This window comes from Oryza glaberrima, chromosome 12, assembly GCF_000147395.1.
Source record: "Oryza glaberrima chromosome 12, OglaRS2, whole genome shotgun sequence".
Classification (NCBI taxonomy): domain Eukaryota; kingdom Viridiplantae; phylum Streptophyta; class Magnoliopsida; order Poales; family Poaceae; genus Oryza; species Oryza glaberrima.
In genome coordinates this window covers 3088117-3106888 of record NC_068337.1, presented here as the reverse complement: position 1 = coordinate 3106888, position 18772 = coordinate 3088117, and the positions used below count along the sequence as shown (strand labels likewise).

The following is an 18772-nucleotide window of genomic DNA, read 5'->3' as shown; positions in this document are numbered from 1 at the left end:
TCTTGATCTCATGTTGTTCATTGCTATACAATGCTGGGGGTTTTCATTGATAGTTCCATCAATTAGTGTGGTGTTGTATGGTTTCTTTGAGTTTGCAAGGTCACTGGATAGACAGGAACCATAACATTAGGCAAGTGCAGGAGGTAGAGTTAGCTGGACCCCCCTTTTTTTTGTTTTTGAAACGCATGCAGCAGGAGCTGAATTCGTAACAGAGACGTAAAAGAAAGGCAAAATTTACTGCTACATCTTACATCTATTCCAAAAATAAGTTTATCTTTTATCTATCCCACATATACCAATACAAAGGTGGTGTTTGAATGTTCTGAAGATGAAGATTAACTGTTTTACGCAAAATGAGGTGGTAATAACATGTGATTAATTGAGTTTTAATTATTACAAACTTGAAAAATGGATTAATATGATATTTTAGAACAACTTTTATATAGAAAGTTTTCGCACGAAATACACCGTTTAGCAGATTGAAAAGCATGCCACGAAAATCCAAAAGTTAATCCTCTCTTCATAGAGGATTTGAACGGGGCCAAAGTCGTTTCAAAATAAGTTTATTTTTTACCTATTCCACACATCCTAATACAAAATCAAAAAATATTTAAATATCCTTTATCAAATATCAATATAATTATTTCTCACTTTATATGCTCCCAATATAATAATTCTCTATTCTATGTTTTTACAAACTCATGTGTAACGATTTTTATTAAAAATAAATTTATTTTTAAGAATAAACATAAGAAGAAAAAAACAACTTATTATGAAATGGAGGGAGTACATGAAACTTAAATTTGTGATCTTTACTGCTAGATATTTTTAAAACGTGATATAGTTGTAGGATAAAAGAAAAAGACCACAACTAAAACCATCGTGATTTGCTAGGGACTTAGGGCATCCACAATGTACCATAAGAAAAGACCCTGGAATAAGTCATAGACATTATGGACATCTATTAGACATTAATGGCTAAAAATAGCCATAAGTTTATGCCTCAACCTTAAGAAATAAAATAATGAGATAAAATACACATGCACACTAGAGAGGGTGAGAATGACTCTATGACATTGTGAAACCTATTTTAAAGTGGAACTTCTTTACATAGTTACGGGACCCATGTTACCATCAATTCTTATCTTAGAGCGGGTACAAAACTGACGATAGGAACACCATGTAGTAGGATTTTTGGATGATGTGGAGGAGAGATAGTTGAGGAGAGAGAACGAGCAGGGCGACTAATTAGTTGCCCGACTCCACGCGCAACCCAAGATTGTGGGCCCACCTCCCGCAGGGATGGCGCACCTGCGCTAGCCGCATGCTTCCGTACGCCCTCGTCGACGCGGCCGTCGTCTGCGGCCGCCGTCGGGGTCGACGCCGTTTTCCGTGTCCGCGTCGTCCGGATCGACCGCCGCCGTCTTCCACGTTCGCCACTGTTCGGCTCAGCCGCCCCCGTCTTCCGCGTCCGCCATCTTCCGGATCAACCGCCTGTCTTTCGCATCGCAGCACGACCACCATCGTCCGCCGTCGCCTGAATCGGCCGATGTCGTCTTCTGCGTCCGATGTCGTCCAGCTCAGCCGTCCTCGTCTTCCGCGTCCGCGTCGTCCGGATCGACTGCCGACATCTTCCGCGTCTGCCTTCGTCGTCTTCCGCGTCGACCAGCACGGCTACCGTCGCCCAGCACGGCCGTCGTAGCCTGTCGCATCGCCTAGCACGGTCGCCGCCTTCGTCCTGCTCATCTTCCGCGTTATCCGCACGCCCACCGTTCGGCCTGACCACCGCCGTCGTCACTCACTTCCGTCGCACGGTTGCCATCCATGTAAAGAAAAAAGAGAAGACAGGCAAGGTCACAAGGAAGGGGATAGGAGGGAGAAAGAGAAAGGTAGGAGAAGATGGCGGGTTCCACTAAGATAATAAACTATTTGTGCTATAGTATTTCTATTATACACATTAGCTACACTGTTTATTATAGATGATATGGCTACACGGTTTATTGACCTTGCTCTTAAGACATAAACATTGTTGTTGCCCTTAGTATTACTTTCAGGGCTTATTCGGTTCACAGGATTTCCAAATCACAGGAATAGGAAAAACGTAGAAATAATATAGGAATGCACGTGCAAAACAAAGGATTGGAACACAGGAATTTTTCCTCCACCGAGCTAAACAAAAGAGGATAGAGTAGATGTTTTCATTCCTATGGAATTAGTACATTTTGTAGGATTTTTAGAGGATTGGAATAGTGTTCCTATGGAAAATTTTCCTTTGAATCCTACAAACCGAATGTATGAATAGTGCTTATTCCAAAGGAATTGAGATTTCCTTTAGGAATCCTTCAAAACGAATAAGGCCTCATTATTTTTGAAAAGAAAACGTGACAGAAGTATAGTTGTCCAACAGCAAACGTAGAAAAATAACATTGGTTGATTGGTAATGAGGAAAAAAGAAAAGGGGCTCCGGATAAGATCGTGGAAGCGGTGAAAAAACGTCGGCCGTACATTGAATTAATTGATGGATACTAGGGACCGTTGGACGTAGGGGTGAAAACGGTATGGAAATTTCTCGACCGTGAAACTAATATAATAATAATATTTCTATCGATGGTTACTGTTTTTTTATTTTTGTCAGCGTGATATTAAAGTTGACACTAAATAGATGAATCCCTAAATATAAAAATTTCCTGACTGTTTTCGTTTATTTTCGAAAAAAATAATAAAATAATGCACCGTTTTCAACTTTCATTTCTAGCTGGACGTGGTATCGGTAAAGAGTAAAAGACGGTAGGTAAGTATAGGTAACTCGCGAAGCAGCGAGAAGAGAAAGAACTATCCCACCGTGACTGGATGGATGGATGGACACGGATCGGAGTCGGAGGAGCAAAACGGAAACCGTGTAGTAGTAGGTGAAAAAGCAAGCAATCTATTAACTGCTGTTGCTGTTTGGAAACCAAACCGTCTAAGCATTTTCAACCGTAGCATTGAGAAAATATAGGAATAAGAAAAATATAGAATTTTGATAGAAATGTAAGTGTAAACAGAGGATTACAAAACACAGGAATGACTGTTTAATTGATCCACATGAAAAACAAGAATTAGAGGAGAGATAAAGACTCAAAGGAAAGTTTCCATGAGGTTCTACATTATGTTAGATTTCCTACAAAACTTACATGACATTAGGCATTCTATAGGAATTTCATAGGGTTCCATAGGATTCATTCCTTTGATTCAAAGGGCTATATAGAAAAAAATTTCTATAAGAATGAAATACTCTAAAAGTTCTATGAATTTCCTTTGAATCAAAGGGAGCCGCAATAATAGCACGAAGCAGAGAGCAGATTGATAGTAGTACTACGGCCTTGTTTAGTTCTTAGCTTTTTTTTTTTTCAAACTTTTAACTTTTCTGTCACACACAAACTTCTAACTTTTCGGTCATATCGTTCCAATTTCTTCATACTTCCAATTTTAACATAGAACTAAACACAACCTACATACTCCATACAATTTCCATGGTTCCGCTACTCCTACTTTCTCCATCCCACGATACTTGTCTTTCTAGGTTGAATACTTGCCTTTCTAGGTTGTTTAGCATAAATTATGTTTTGAAAAGTAAAAACTATATTACTCCTTATTTGAATAGAAGCAATAGAATGGTGAGAATAGAATAAGTAAAAATTTAAATTAGAGGTGATTGATGTGATAAGTAGTACTAACAATTAATAAATATTGTTTGATAAAATTTGAATTATAAATAGATAACTATTTTGGGACGGATGGAGCGCATTGCAGAGGCGTTGGCGGAGTATTGCAGTGCAGTGGCTTTTGGCTGGAGGCTGAGAGCACACTGACACTGCTAGTGCCACACTCCACGTCCACGACACGACCTCACCTGTCGGGTTGGCACCAGCAGAGAAGATAATCCGTGCCAATCTCGGTATGGCTTTTATTGGAAATCGAGCCTACTCTTCATAGGAGTACCAATCAAGTACAATGTTGAAATTAGAAAAAGGAAACAGCAAAAGGAAATAAAAAAGAAAAAACAGAAAAGGCAACAGCCATACAGTAAATAAAAACAGAAAGGACACAGTACAAAGTCTCCTAGAACTACTCTACTACCGGCAGTAGGAGTAAGAGTATACTAGGTGTGTGACTGAAAAATTACGTGTGTATGAAAGATTTGATGTGATGAAAAGTTAAAAGTTTGGAAAAATAAAAATTTTGAAACTAGACACACCCTGAAATTGGGAAGAAATTTGGGGAAAGTTGGTAGTTTGAAAAAAAAGTTGAAAGTTTATGTGTATAGGAAAGTTTTGGATGTAATGTGATGTGATAGAAAGTTGGGAGTTAGGGGTTTGTTTGGTGTGAACTAAACAGGCCAAAATTGAAACGATGCGATGAAAAAGGTAAAAGTTAAAAAAAAAAGTTAAATCTAAACAGGGCCATGCTGTATACATCTGACGTGCCCAACTGGTAGTGTACTGGGTATGGATAGGAGTACTTACTACAAACAGAGAGATCAAGGACTCCACACAAAAATAAAATAAAATTCGGAAAAGGTGCCCAGATTAGATCGCTGATGAAGCGGTGAGAAAAAAACAAAAGTGTGGATGTTGAGAAGGTGTTTGGGAATGAGGAAAAAAATATACTCCCCTCATTTCAAAAAAAAAAAAGACAAAAGTTAGTTTTCGTGCCTAATATTTGACCGTCCGTCTTATTTACAAAATTATGAAAAAAATTAAAAAGACAAATCACGCATAAAATATTAATCATGTTTTATCATCTAATAACAATAAAAATACAAATTATAAAAAAATTCATATAAAACGGACAGTTAAAATTGGATACAGAAATCAAGGGTTTGATTTTTTTTTGACGGAGGGAGTAGGGACTAAAATTTTCGTGACCTCCTTCACAAACACCACGTGACTGCATCACTTCACTATTCACTAGCGTTTGGAAACCAAACCGTAGCACACAAGCCGACGGTCAACCGGATGGCGCGTCGTACATACTGTACTCCTACAATAGAGGAGCACGTGGGCTATCGTATCCGCAGCGGATTGCACACCTGACGCCCTGCTTGTTCCATCCTCTCCAATCTGGAGTACTCGTACAGTCCAGTTCTATGCCGACAGACTGACAGAGTAGAGAGGACGTGTTCTGACCCATGACCCATGGTAGCACGGGTCCGTTTAAATCCCAAAATTTTACACCATATCATCGGACGTTTAAATATTTGTATAAAGTATTAACTATATACTAAAAAATAATTAATTGTACATATTACGACTACTCTGAATCTTTACATATGCATAATGTTTAAGCCTAATTGCTTCATGATTTAACAATGTGGTGCTACAGTAAACATTTACTGATGATGGATTAATTAGACTTAGACCGTGTTTAGTTTCTCCCTATTCCCAACTTTCTATCACATAATATCACATCAAAAACTTTCCTATACATGTAAACTTTTAACTTTTTTTTCAAACTCCCAAATTTCTTTAAACTTTTAACTTTTTTCAGAAACTAAACACACCCTTAATAAATTCATCTTGTGGTTTACTGACGGATACTGTAATTAGTTTTTTTATTAGTATCCGAACAGCCTATGCGATACCATATATAATACATGACGTGGCACGTCAAAACTTTACGCCCCTTTATCTAAACACCCCCTATGTTCGTGCTGGTTTTCATGGGAATCGAGACTATTACTTAGGGTGTGTTTAGTTCTAAAGTTTTTTTTTCCAAACTTCCTACTTTCCATCACATCAAACCTTTAATACACACAACTTTTCAGTCACATCGTCTCAAATTTCAACCAAATTCCAAACTTTAGGCCAATCTAAACACAACCTCATTTCGTACAAAAAAAAAATATTCTAATCTCAAAGATAAATCTCAACGTACTACTCCAGTACATAGAGAAAGTACACCATTCGTTAAAAAATCTATTTATCTATATCTATTCTTGGAGTATTTTTTAGTAGCGGATGTACTTTCTCTGTCTCATGAAAAATAAACTATGAGATATGATATTTTCTAATACTGTAAATTTAGTACATCTTATACTAAGTTTATTTTTTATTTTTTATGAGATGAAAAAAAGTAAGGTATAGGATTGCTGGGATTGCTTTTTGCTGGTACTACTACCATAACTGCATTGATTTCAAGGTTGAAATTTGAAATTTGAGTAGTTGCTAGGTGTAGTCACATCAACTCTATATAATTGAATATAAATATTTTTATATTGTTTAATATAGATTAAGATTAACAAAGAGAGTACACTCGTTAAGGAAATGGTTGAGGTGGAAGAATTGGTGAGATAAGGTGAAAATATTGAGTAATGTGATTAAGGAACTCATCAAGAAATGTTTGCCATGTGCATGCATAGGGTGTGTATATGCACATGTATTTCATTAATAAAAAAAGAACATTTATGCTTTGATCTTTTAATTGAATTTAAACAATCTACTAGTCCTTTCGTGAGTCATCTTTGTTTACTTAATTTTGTTTCAACCAGAATAGTATTTATCATTGCTTGGCCTCGGAACTACCAATATTTACCTCGGAAAACTATCGGGCGTTACCGGTAGTAACGTCTACAGCCGCATCGGATGGCAATGGCTGGCAACAGTGTAGACACGATGACCTCAACAGTAGTGGCGGATGCCGAATGGCAATTGCAACCTTAACAACTATGGTGGTGGCGGTGCTCCTTGGTGTGGAGATAAAGAGAGGTAGAGACATGTGTCAGATGACATAGGGTCACGATTGACAACCTGGTTTGACCAGTTGGGGAACCAACTTGACCAGCCGGGTGGCTTGGTTAGCCATTCGGCTGACAAGGTTGTTGGAGGGTTTTTCCTCGTTAAAATGGCTAAATTTTAGTTTGGCGAGTATGTTGAAAATGTCTTTTTTTTAATATAAGGAGCCATTATTAATATCACTAGAAACAAAATTTTACCAGGAGTACACTAGTACTCCAACCATGAAATTATTACTACTCGTGTGTTGGTTTACCAGCGACTAGCTGTTGCCTTTTCCCTTCTGTGTTTCTCGGCACGACCAACTGTTGCTAGTACGACGGGACGTATCACAAGTGTAGTACAGGTGGAGCTGCGGCAACACAACACGACACGAAAACTGAACTCCCTGGCACGGCCACCGTGTCAGCAACAGAACAGGTGGCTGCTGTGCACTTGTGCAGCAGGGAACGTGGCCCGGCCCCACTACCACCCGCAACCAAAGCGGGTCCGCGAATCCCGGAACCCGAACCCGGCCGTATCGTGTCAACACGGCGCATCCAAAGTAACGGCACAGATATAGTAGAGGCGAACGGAATCCGGAGCAGATTCCGCCCAACTCGCGCTTTCGGTTTCCGTTTTCGATTCCGTTTCCTCCGGAGGATTACTTCCCCACCCCGTTAACCCCAACCCCCCCCCCCCCCCCCCCCCCCACTACAAATACGCCACGGGCGAGGGGTTTTGGCCTCTTCGGTTTCTCGCTTCCCCCCTCCTCTCCTCTTCTCTCTTCCCTCTCGCGTCTCCTCTCTCCTCTCCTCGCTTCTTCGTCTCGCTCGCTCGCTCGCCGGCGGTTGCTGCGGCCGCTGCTAGGCCGAATCGCCGCCGCCGTCTTCGGGTGTTTGGGGGAGTTCGTGGTGGCGGACGGGATGGGGTGTATGCGGCCGTGAGATTGCTGCTGTTGGTGTGCTGCTTCGTCTTCCGTTCCGTTGCTGTTCGTGTGGTGGTGGTGGTCGGCCGGCCGGTGGGGTTGGGCAGCAAGGTATATGGGTGATTTCCCCCTCCTGTTTTTAGCGCGCTTGTTTAATCTTTACTGCTAAGCTTTATTTTTCCGATCTGGTTTAGCATGATCGTTTAATCTACTAAAGCTAATGCTGCTCTTGTGAGAGATGATGCTGTCGTGGTGTCTCTGCATGCGTGTGCTTTGTATCGTGGACGGACCGCGTGATTGATTGGTGCTTGCTTGATTATTTGTTGCTAGAGATTTGTTTGTTTGGTTAGGGCGTAGTCGATGGTTGGTTCCATGGAAGAGGATCCCGTGCAATCTGATCGTGGGGGGTTTTGTGTGCATGTATGAATGTAGGTTTGTTTGGATGAAGGGGATTAAGCTCTGCCCCGTTGGTTATGCTGTGATTTTTAATAATCGATTTTACGGTGGCCCAAATGATTTTACATGGAGCCATGTGTCCAATCGGGCATTGGGGGTGGGGGGGGGGGGTGGGGATGGATTTAGAGAGGCCTGAAAGTGGAAACAGTGGCTAAAAATTGTGGACAGATGTTGATGCGATATCCCACAGTTGACCATGTGTTTGCATTCGCCGTCCATTCACTAGGCTTAAATGGAATAACATTTAAGATCATGTGTTAAGGTCGGGGAAGAATTTAGAGCGGCCTGAAAGTGGAAACAGTGGCTAAAAATTGTGGACAGATGTTGATGCGATATCCCACAATTGACCATTTGTTTGCATTTGCCGTCCATTCACTAGGCTTAAATGGAATAACATTTAAGATCATGTGTTAAGGTCTTTGTTCTTATGTGTGGTCACTATTCTTCATCACACACATCTTTACTCTGCCAGAAGCTAGTAGAGGCATGTGACTAGCATGAGAGGTGACATATTAAGAGTATCAATATCTACGGAGTGTTCTCTACTATTATAGAGAAGTCAAGGTAGAATAAAGCTAATAGGAAAGCCCAAGATCTTTAATAATGAAAGCTAATAGGGAATACTCTACCTTTCTTGGGGGCATACTCAATTTGGTCCTTTGATATTTCAGATTTAATTTTGTGCTATTGGTTCTTTGATATTTCGGATTTAATTATGTGCTAATGACTTAGGCTGTTTAATGTGTTTTTCAGTATGCAAATGACCTACATTTTAAGTTTTATCAAAAGTCTATGTTCAACTAAAAAAACATCTATTGTATCCTTTTACATACAAAAATAAGGGCACCATAGACTTATGAACAATATTTTGCTGGCAATAATTTGCCTTTTTAGTTGACCTCTAGCATCGTATTTATAGGCCTGAAGGACTAAGTGACATGGTTACTAAGGCATTTGTTTGTAATTACTATATACACTATGAAAAATATAACAAAGTTATTATTTTTGAATTTACTTTCAATTTAGACATCATTTTATTTTTAATAGTTTAATCATGAATATTTCTGTTGCGAAGTGTTTAGAAAAATCTTGTAAAATTATAAATTTTTACTAGCCATATATACTATGTGACCTATCTAAAAAGGGTAAATTCTTTTTGGGCACTTGTTGTTTTACACCCTTATTAATTTTTAAAATTGGACCAACATAAGAACAAGAAAATCCTATCTTGGTAGATCTAGGAAACAACGATAGAACAACATACATAATATAGGAGTTAACAGTAGCAAATAGTCGCCATTTCAACAAAAACAACTTTAGAAGATGGTGTAATGTTATTGGCTTCTGAAAGTTGAGTGAAAACAATGGCTTTCAGTTTAGATTGGAATATGCATTTGAAGTTTACTTTTAGGTAAAGTATACTTCAAAATATTTTAAAATATATTTACATCTCTTCCATCTCTTCCCTGCAAGACACTTAAGTTGTGTCCACCTAGAGCTCAGATCACCTTGTGTGCTCTAGTGAGCTCAGATCACCTTGTGTGCTCTAGTGTCACCTTGACTCCCTCTTCACGAGCTTTTCCTACCTTGCTTCCATGAGGGTTGCAACCGCCTTAAGTTCAAGATGAAAGCATTACAATCACCTTAGGCTCAAAGATCAAGCATTGCGATTGGAGGTCCAACGACTTGTTGGAGGTCCATCGTGAACTCTGACTATGTTGGAAGTTTGGGGGATTTTGTTGTCAACCTAATTGTTCCAAGTATTTTTTGTTTTTTGTGTTGTTTTGGATATTAAAGAAAAGAATATCAAAATTTGTGATTCCTTTTGGAATAGTGTCATTTTTAGTATAGCAAAATTATGTGGTCATCGTGACATTTGCATAGAGTAGGGTGAAAATTTAATGATTTCTTCTGGGGGCATGTACTACGAAGCTTGTGTTGGAGGTCCATCGTGAACTCTAACTGTGTTGGAAGTTTGGGGGATTTTGTTGTCAGCCTAATTGTTACAAGTATTTTTTGTTTTTTGTGCTGTTTTGGATGTTACAAAAAAGAATATCAAAATTTGTGATTCCTTTTGGAATAGTGTCATTTTTAGTATAGCAAAATTACGTGGTCATCGTGACATTTTCATAGAGTAGGGTGAAAATTTAATGATTTCTTTTTGGGGCATGTACTACCAAGCTTATATGTTTTGATATATAGAATAGAACTGATCAGTTTAGGATGTTTTTGCTTGGTGCCACACTTTGTAATTTAGGTGGGCAGGGGTATTTTCAATAGATGTTTGATTGCAAACATGGCTAGTTCGAATTTTCTTTCCTATATGGATCCACTTATCAATGTGCCTCGTATTATGTCTAAGTTTGCCTTAGTGTTGAAAACAAGTTAGCCTCACTTCTTTTGCCAAGCCATAACATACCTATGTTGGTTTGGGATTTGTTCATTAGACAGCGCCTTAGATACTCCTAAAAAGAACATATTGTTTTTACATTGTAGATGGGTCAAAATGTGAATTATTTATTTAAATGTATAGTTATGACAATTGTTATATATTTTTTATACGCCTTTAAAGCTCTTGTATGTTGGTATTTCTCGACGTACCTAAAGCTATTATATTAATCATATGCAGCAAGATGAAAAATTCAACTCGATCTAGTTTTGGTCCTAGTCAAAGGAAAAATTGTAGATCAAAGAGGAGCAAAGGGTTTAAGTCTAAAGTAATGAATGGGATTGCGAATGATGTGAGGAAATCCCAATTTTATTATCGGCAACCCAACAAAAGAGGAAATGACAATGGTGATAGAAGAAATGATGATAGGAATAAGGCTCAAACACATGGAATGACTTCTACTGTGGCTTCAAAGGAAATACCCAAGAAATCAAATAGGAAGGAAAGTCTCTCTTCTAGCAAACCGTACAATGCAACGACAAACACTTCTAGCAAATTAAGTAAGGTATTGACATCGCCCCTTTCTAGATTGCCCATGCTTTCTCCATCAAAAGGTGTACGAAGTGTACCTTCAACAAGGAGAGAAGAGAGAAGAAAGGAAGAAGCAACACAAGGTTGTCATGATCATTCATGGAAGAATGCTCGCCAAGTGAGAACTGAACAATCAACAAGGAGAGAAGATAGAGGAAAGGAAAAAAATAGACATGATCGTCATGACCATTCGAGGAAGAATGCCCACCAAATTAGTAGGGAACCTTCAACTCGGAGAGAAGAGAGTGGAAATAAAAAAGTGACGCATGACCATCAGATCCATCTGGGGGAGAATGAGAATGCCCATCAAATGAGAAGTGAACCTTCAACTAGGAGAGAAGAGAGAGGAAACAAGGAAGTGGCGAAAGAACATCCCAACCTTTTGCAGAAGAATGCTCGCCCAATGTGTAGTGAGGACTTGTTGAGAGATGGAAAGGATGGTGGACTACGCATAAGCGATGAGTGCAGTGAACATTCTACTACTGATTGTGTGAACCAAATCAAACTCGTCAAAAGGAAATTAGTGGGATGTAGCCAAGGAAGAATTCCAAATGCGTTGGGTAGAGAGGAAGATGATGTTGGTGTCAGTGAAGATTCAAGACATTTGGCTTCAAATGGTTCTATAGTTCAGACGCAATGTAGAGGATTTGAAGATTATGAAGACGGTCAAGATTCTAGATTAGTGAAAGATGGTATTTCTGGAGTCTCAATACCAACTATTTTAGGAGCTATCAAGGGCCATTGCTCCTTACCCGTTGATGAACCTATCTGGAGGTACAATATATTCTTTTGCTTAAAATTTGAAGTTCCTTTTATGTGGATCGCTTTTAGAACCTTACTCTTTGTGGACCTCTTACCATATGAAGGAAAAATCTAGTTTTGCTTATATGACAATCAATCGCTTTTACCATTAATCATGTTTGTTTCATACTTCTTTGAGATAGCATTGATGTCGGAGCTTTGACTTCTTGAAGATAATGCTAGCATATGCTAGTTGAAAATTTGTAATGTAACCTCTAATTTTGAAGAACATCTCGCAACAAATCAGTCTAATGCGAAAAGTGAACATTTGGTGGAACTTTTAGGTTGCTACTGGTCTATAGCTTGAACCGTCCCCCAAACCATAAAAAGTAGGTCAAAAGTCGAATGTGCTATAAGGTGAATTTCCTTTGTACATAGATGGTTCAACTTCATATATATATTTTTCTTACAGTTTGCATCTTCAATCTTCTAAGGTAAAGAAGATAATTATATAGTGTGGTTGCATCTTTCAGTAATCATCCTTACAATAGTAACAAATTGGGTGATGTGGCTTAACAATTTGCAATCTTAAGGGTAGAAATAAATCAGGTGATCTAACGTCATAAGAGAGACAATTTGCACTATAGATTAATCACCTAGAGGCTACAAATAATCATGTGATTTTGCTTTATGGTAGAGGAGAGACAACTTACCCTATAGATTTAGGGAAAAAAATTGATTATACCACTATTGAGTGTCCACTTATTATATTTCCACTGGTACTCTTAGGGCATGTACAATGGTCCAGATGCTTAGATAGGTGCTTAGAAAAAAAAAGTATGTAAGCATCCGTTGAAGAGCCTTAATCTCCAATGAAGAGAATCCATTCCACAGATGCTTAGTTATTTAAGAGAGTATCTAAGCATCTGGGTGCTACAATGGTAGTGAATGAGTCTACCATTTTTTTTATTTTACTTTCTCATTCTCAACCAAATTTTAATTTTATTGTCATCTTTATTACAAAGGTGATGTGCTAAAATACTTTCGTGCGTGATCCATATGCTTAAAACAGAGCAAATTTAATTTCTGTAAAAAAAATAGAGTAAAGCGGAGGATTGATCCATTTGGTGTAGGAACCATTGTTTGCAAAAGCAAGAAGAAGGTGCAATTATGTCCCAGCCAAATATCTCTATTTATAGAGAAAATTGGCTTCTACACTGCCATGCATAGTGACCTAATCAAGTTAGGTAATGGTTAGTTATTAGTTAGTTAAACAAGATTAGTTAGGTCTGTACAGAGCGCCGGCGCTTGCTACGCTCCTCCTTTTTTCGCGCAAGCGCTCCCAAGCGATGACCGCTTCATGTGGCGATGGGCGACTCGTGTAGCGCCGGCCTGGTAAAAAAAACCCGCCTTTTTTCTCTAAGCATCTAACCAAGCATCCCATTGTACATGGCCTTATGACATGTTTGATGGACCATATTCCATCTAACTTAGCTAGAAAACGTTGATTTTTTATTTTGGGCAAATTTTGCTCTTAGAACACTTTAGATTTATGGCATTTGAATTAGGACACTAGTTTTTGCCTTTACATTGAAAACTTTTTTTTGTGGTTATTTGCTAAAAGGCATTCCTATTGTTTTAGTACTCTTCTAATGGAGAGATAAATCTATGTAAATGATGATTATTTTACCCTTGGATCACTCTTAATATTTTATTTTGAACAAATATCTATTAGCTTATCAAAATAATAGAAAAAGTAGTCTCCACATTCGCTCTCACGTCCTAGAAATTCTCATATATTATAAGAGTCCGTATAGCTCTCACGGCCTAAAAATTCTCATATTAGAAGAGTCCATATAGAACTTAGAACTAATTGAAATTCGAAATTATAAAACAAGAAAATTAAAAAAGGAGGTTAGAGTCTATATAGAAATACATTATAAAAATAGCTGAAATTCAGAAACTAAAAACAAAGAATATTGACGAGGGAACTAGAGTTCATACATGTATACAATGAACTAATTAAAATTCGATTTTTTTTAAAAAAGAAAATTAAAAGTAGAGGTTGGAGTCCATATAGAAATACAAATTAGAAATAACTAAAATTCAAATTAAAAGATGTCGGTGAAATGGGCCCGGGGGTACGCACGGTAGAGGGAAGTAACCTCCCCATTTGGCCACGTGGCCATGCGGCCTGTTTTTTCCCCACCCCCTCGGGGAGGGGGGGGGGGGGGGTGGAGAGGTCAGGTAGCGATAAGGTGACCGGGGGGTCTCGGGGTGCCACGTCACGCCCCTCGGGCCCGTAATGCGAGCCGCCCCGCACCCAGCCGCCATGTGGCGGGGTGAATGGACGGAGCAGGAGGCGCTGCTAGGCGCCTTAAATGCGCGACGCCCCAACCATCCCTCGCCGCATTAAATGTGGCGTGGGCGGACGTGCTGTGCCGCCTGATTGACCCATGTCAATCAGGCTTGACCGGTCACAGGTGGTAGTGCCCATGTGATGGGACGGGTGGCAGTGCCCCCACTCCGCCTGACACCCTGCCACGTATTTGTAAAATGTGCTTGATTTGAATTTTAAAAATATGTTTAAAATTGACCATTATCTGTCAAAATTGACATTTGCAAAATTTTATCTCTTTGAATATGATATATTAAAATAATGGCTGACATGCCTTTTTGGCAAAGAACGACAAACTAGAGTGTTATATGGCAAAACGACAAAACTGACCAAATGACAAATATGGAATGCCGTGCAGCAAATTTTGCCTTTTTCGTATAGATGTTGTGTCGGTCAATGGAGTGAAGGTCAAAGAATACGTACAAAGATTGTATTGGTTATCATAATGCGGATCAAATATTTAATTTAAAATTGAAACAATCTTAAAAAATTGATTGCTTGAATTCAAAATTGAAATTATTAGATTTGTATTGCTAGAAATAATGGGGCTTTACGACAAGGGTGGTCAAAGGTTCAATTGGTCCAGTTTTGTTGGTTGTTTGAAAGTCCAGTTTCTCTAAAATGCCACACGAAACATGGAAAAACTATAAACCAAGAAAGGAAAGGATAGAACAAAATCGGTTTGGTTTTTTTTGGTATTTAGTTTTTACCAAAGCGTTCAGGACCCTCGAACTCTTGCATGGTCCCACTGCGTGTTGAATCATGTGTCCATGAGATGCTCCTCCATTGGCCCCGATCGCACGAGTGTAAGCACTTTGCTGCCTATGCTACGTTGGGCCCTTGAAATCTGTGTTAAATTAGTTTATGTCATGCACAGGACAGGTGAAGGGAGAGATGGTAGGTGTCAAGTTATTTGGTTCACACCGATGAAAAAATAAACATAAAACCAAAAACCGAAGTTTGAGAAACCAAAAATGTCAACAAACCAAACCGCATCTTCAGTTTGGTCTTATTTTTGTTGTTTAGTTTTGTCAATCCCTACTTTAGGGGAGATGAGAAATAACACTAACTATACTTAGTGGTGGACAGCTTATACTGTGTATTACATTTACCCACAGGCATACATCATATGAGACAAGTTATGATGTTAAAGGCTGTTATTGATAAAATGGATCCACCAACTAAAGGGTTTGTAGGCAATCCTTCGGTTTCATCCATGGGGAGGCCAACTAGTGGATGTTCCGGTGTTGACATCCATTTTTTGAGAACCTCTACTAGAGGATGAGAGCTACTTTCTTGCTCCATTCTATCCCTCTCCCTCTCTTCTTTCACCATTTGCATCGTTGACCTCCCTGGTACCATACGTATCCTCAAAGGCGTGTATGCCAAAAAAACCTTATAAATTGGATTTCCATAGTTCAGTGTGAATTGGGGATTAAATACCTTGTTCATAGCTCATGGGTTAGGGGTATGTGGGGTCTTTGCAAAGTTAATTGGTGTAAAATGAACTCATTCTTAGAGTTTGCTATTCAGTCTCATGAGTCATGATATGGTCCAATTGATTGGAGTAACTTCTGTTTAATCTCATTGTCTTATCAACCTAGGATCCATTAACTCTTTGTGCTAATATGTGTTTTTTGGTTTAAACAGTGGAATCTTCAAGATTGACAGCAAGGAATATGTACCATTGGCTGGACATTTGTCAACCAAATCGTGCGAGAATGTATGTATGCTGTCAAGATCTTTGCGTGCCTTGGTCAACGTGACAAAGCATTCCAGGTTAGAGGTCTGGCCAGAAAGCTTGGGGACATCAAGTTTCACTGATGAAAACATTGCCTTGTTTTTATTTCCACCCAAAATGAGGTATCTTGTCTAACCTTTATGATTGTATGCAACACCAATATACTGTACTGCAGGGGCAATCTGATTCCTATTCTTATTTCTATTTGTAGACCTGATGGAAAACTAGATCAACTAGTTAAGGAAGTCATTGAGTATGATCTGGCCTTACGTGCTGTCATGGGCAAAACGGAGATGCTGATATTCCCTTCGACAATGCTGCCTAAACAGTACCAAGGTTTGAGTTCTTTCATTCGTCAGATTATACCAACGTATAAAAAAAATACACGAATATGCACATGATCTCTATACCACCCAATCAAAGTTACATTCATAATAAAATGTGATAACTATCCTGTGCTGCTGGTGGGAAACCAATAACTTTTTACTAAACTACCTATTTTTGTTTTTTTTTTTTTGCCGTGATTACTATTACACGTTGCAGTATTTTTCTCATGATTTCAATCATTTAGTAGGTTTCTTTGTATTTGTCTACAGCCTTTCAAGGAAAACACTACCTGTGGGGGTTGTTCAGGCCCAGGAAAGATATAGTTGGCGTAGCAGAAGAACAAGCAGCACATGCCGTGTGTCTAGAGAACCAGGAGGGTTCCAAGGATGGCACAGAACAAGTTGAATTTCACGGTGTTCCGGATCCCAACATGGATACTGAACCTCAAGACCCTGAAGCAGCGGAGATGCAAGACGCAGCTGACCGGAACATGGCTCCCCCAATCGGTGGATCAAACGCATCCCGGGCCAATCATCCTTCAATGGCTGCTACCCAACCGGCAAATCGTGAACAGATCGACCCAAGCTTAGGAATTCCCCAAGGCAGGATGTTTGCTTTTGTAGCTCAGCCAACTCCAAGATTTGAGCAACTCATGCAAGAGCTGGAACTCGAGGGCGCGCTGATATCAACGATGCCAAGGGTGACATATGGGCCCGGCTGTGGCCAAAGCCAAGCAACAACGGCAAAGGAGTAGCAAATGTGCTGCCCTTGATCTGAACTTAGGCTGGCTTTTGCATATACTGTCGTTTGTTTGTGTTAAATCCGAAGGAGGTAGGTAAGCAGTTTACAGGTTTCAGGTTTTTTTGTGCATAGAGATACATAACATCTCTTATGCTGATGTAGATAGTTGAATCTGTCTGTCATGGAAGGAAGCCTGCTTATATAGTTAAGGCTGACGTATCCTGGAACAAAGTCTCGTAGCTGTTGTTAACTTGTTATTAATGATTCCTATGTATGGAACAACATCTAGAGCTACATGGTTATTAGCTCCTGTTAATTACATGGTTATTCAGAGATTAGCTCCTGTTATTAGCTGCCTTGTCTGAAATTGTTTTCATCGTATTGCTCATGCATAGTTGGACGATAGAAGTAGGGAATTCTGGAACACAACGATAAGATCTAGTAATGAACTACTCCTATCTAACAATATACATATGCTTCAACTTTTTTTTTGGAATTGAACCTAGCAATATGTATATAAATAAATCGACAAGAATATGAAAAGAAACCATACCAGTTTTGAGTCCACATCTGGCCTGACACTGATTTTGGCAACGCATCGTCGCCTGCTAAGATGAGCATTTGTTCTGCGGCGTCCACACGATATGTAGAGGGAGCGTTGCCGTGCCCTATTTATATCTATGCTACTCTGTAACCGACTCAAGTCCTACGCGTTTCAGAGTTGGTTGGTGACTGGTGAGTATCTGCCGTTATTCATTTGTACGCGTTTTCAGAGTCCGTTAACGAATATCCCCGTTAACCTTGTACCACATGGCATTTGGTATGTTTACAGATAGGGCAGGACGTTACCTCACCTACGTTTCAGAGATTAAGTCGTAGTCTAGATCATAAACAAATAGTGTGTTACCATGTCAAAACAAATAGTGTAGTAATCTACATAGGAAGCACTAGTGATGTGCGTGTTTTGTTTAACTCCATCTAACAGATTTAGATCTTGATGTCAAGGAATCTTTACGTATTATAAAAATTTAAGGTGTTTTTGTCAGATTTTTATCCGTCGGTGTTCAGTTTAGTTCGATGCCGTATTTGGAGAGCACACGATTTTTTTTATTTATTTTGGCATGTTTTAATCCATGTCCGATTCAGTTTGTTCACGCTGGTGTTATTTTATTTTGGCAGCGATGGAACCAGGCAATAGCTAGGGCGCATAGGATGGACACGTAGATAGATGAACTACGAGGGGTGACAAAATCGTGGCCCATGTGAACATCTCAACAAAATCTACAAGAAAAGAATTTATATTTGCTTTAAAAAATCATTAAGATGTTACTGCAAGTAAAAATCTTCTTTGTTCATATATTTTTTAAAACTCTTCCATCTCCCTGTATGAATAATTGATTAAGGGCACAATGATTTTCTTATTTTGACATGAAACAATAAAATAAAAAAGGTTCGACAAAAAATCTTAACTAATTAAAAGATTCGTAACTTTTCTTTCGTCACAAAATTTTCGACCGTCAAGTCCGACCAAGCAGCCCTCTGTCTTCGCATGCATGATTTTATGGCGGCCAAAGAAAAAAAAACAGAGATGGATACAAATCCTAATCACGTATGGAGGACAAATCACAACATCAAAGATCGATTAAAAAAACCAATCGAGCAATCAACAATTTTATCTTACATGTATTAAAACTAAACCAAGAACAAT

At 39.0% G+C, this 18772-nt stretch overlaps 1 protein-coding gene across 1 annotated transcript; it reads left to right on the top strand.

Annotated features, from left to right (window-relative positions):
• Positions 1-7517: 7517 nt before the first annotated feature.
• On the top strand, positions 7518-17407 carry LOC127757160 (uncharacterized). Its single transcript, XM_052282601.1, has 5 exons — positions 7518-7791; positions 10766-11890; positions 15906-16118; positions 16208-16332; positions 16593-17407. Exons 2-5 carry the CDS (start codon positions 10770-10772, stop codon positions 17075-17077), a joined length of 1944 nt encoding a protein of 647 aa, XP_052138561.1. The 5' UTR covers positions 7518-7791; positions 10766-10769; the 3' UTR covers positions 17078-17407.
• The last annotated feature ends 1365 nt before the right edge of the window (positions 17408-18772 follow it).

Coding starts and splice junctions, on each gene's coding strand:
- LOC127757160 (XM_052282601.1), top strand. CDS start 10,770: ATGAAAAATTCAACTCGATCTAGTTTTGGTCCTAGTCAAAGGAAAAAT. Junction 11,891..15,905: donor GTTGATGAACCTATCTGGAG/GTACAATATATT, acceptor TGGTTTAAACAG/TGGAATCTTCAAGATTGACA. Junction 16,333..16,592: donor GCTGCCTAAACAGTACCAAG/GTTTGAGTTCTT, acceptor ATTTGTCTACAG/CCTTTCAAGGAAAACACTAC.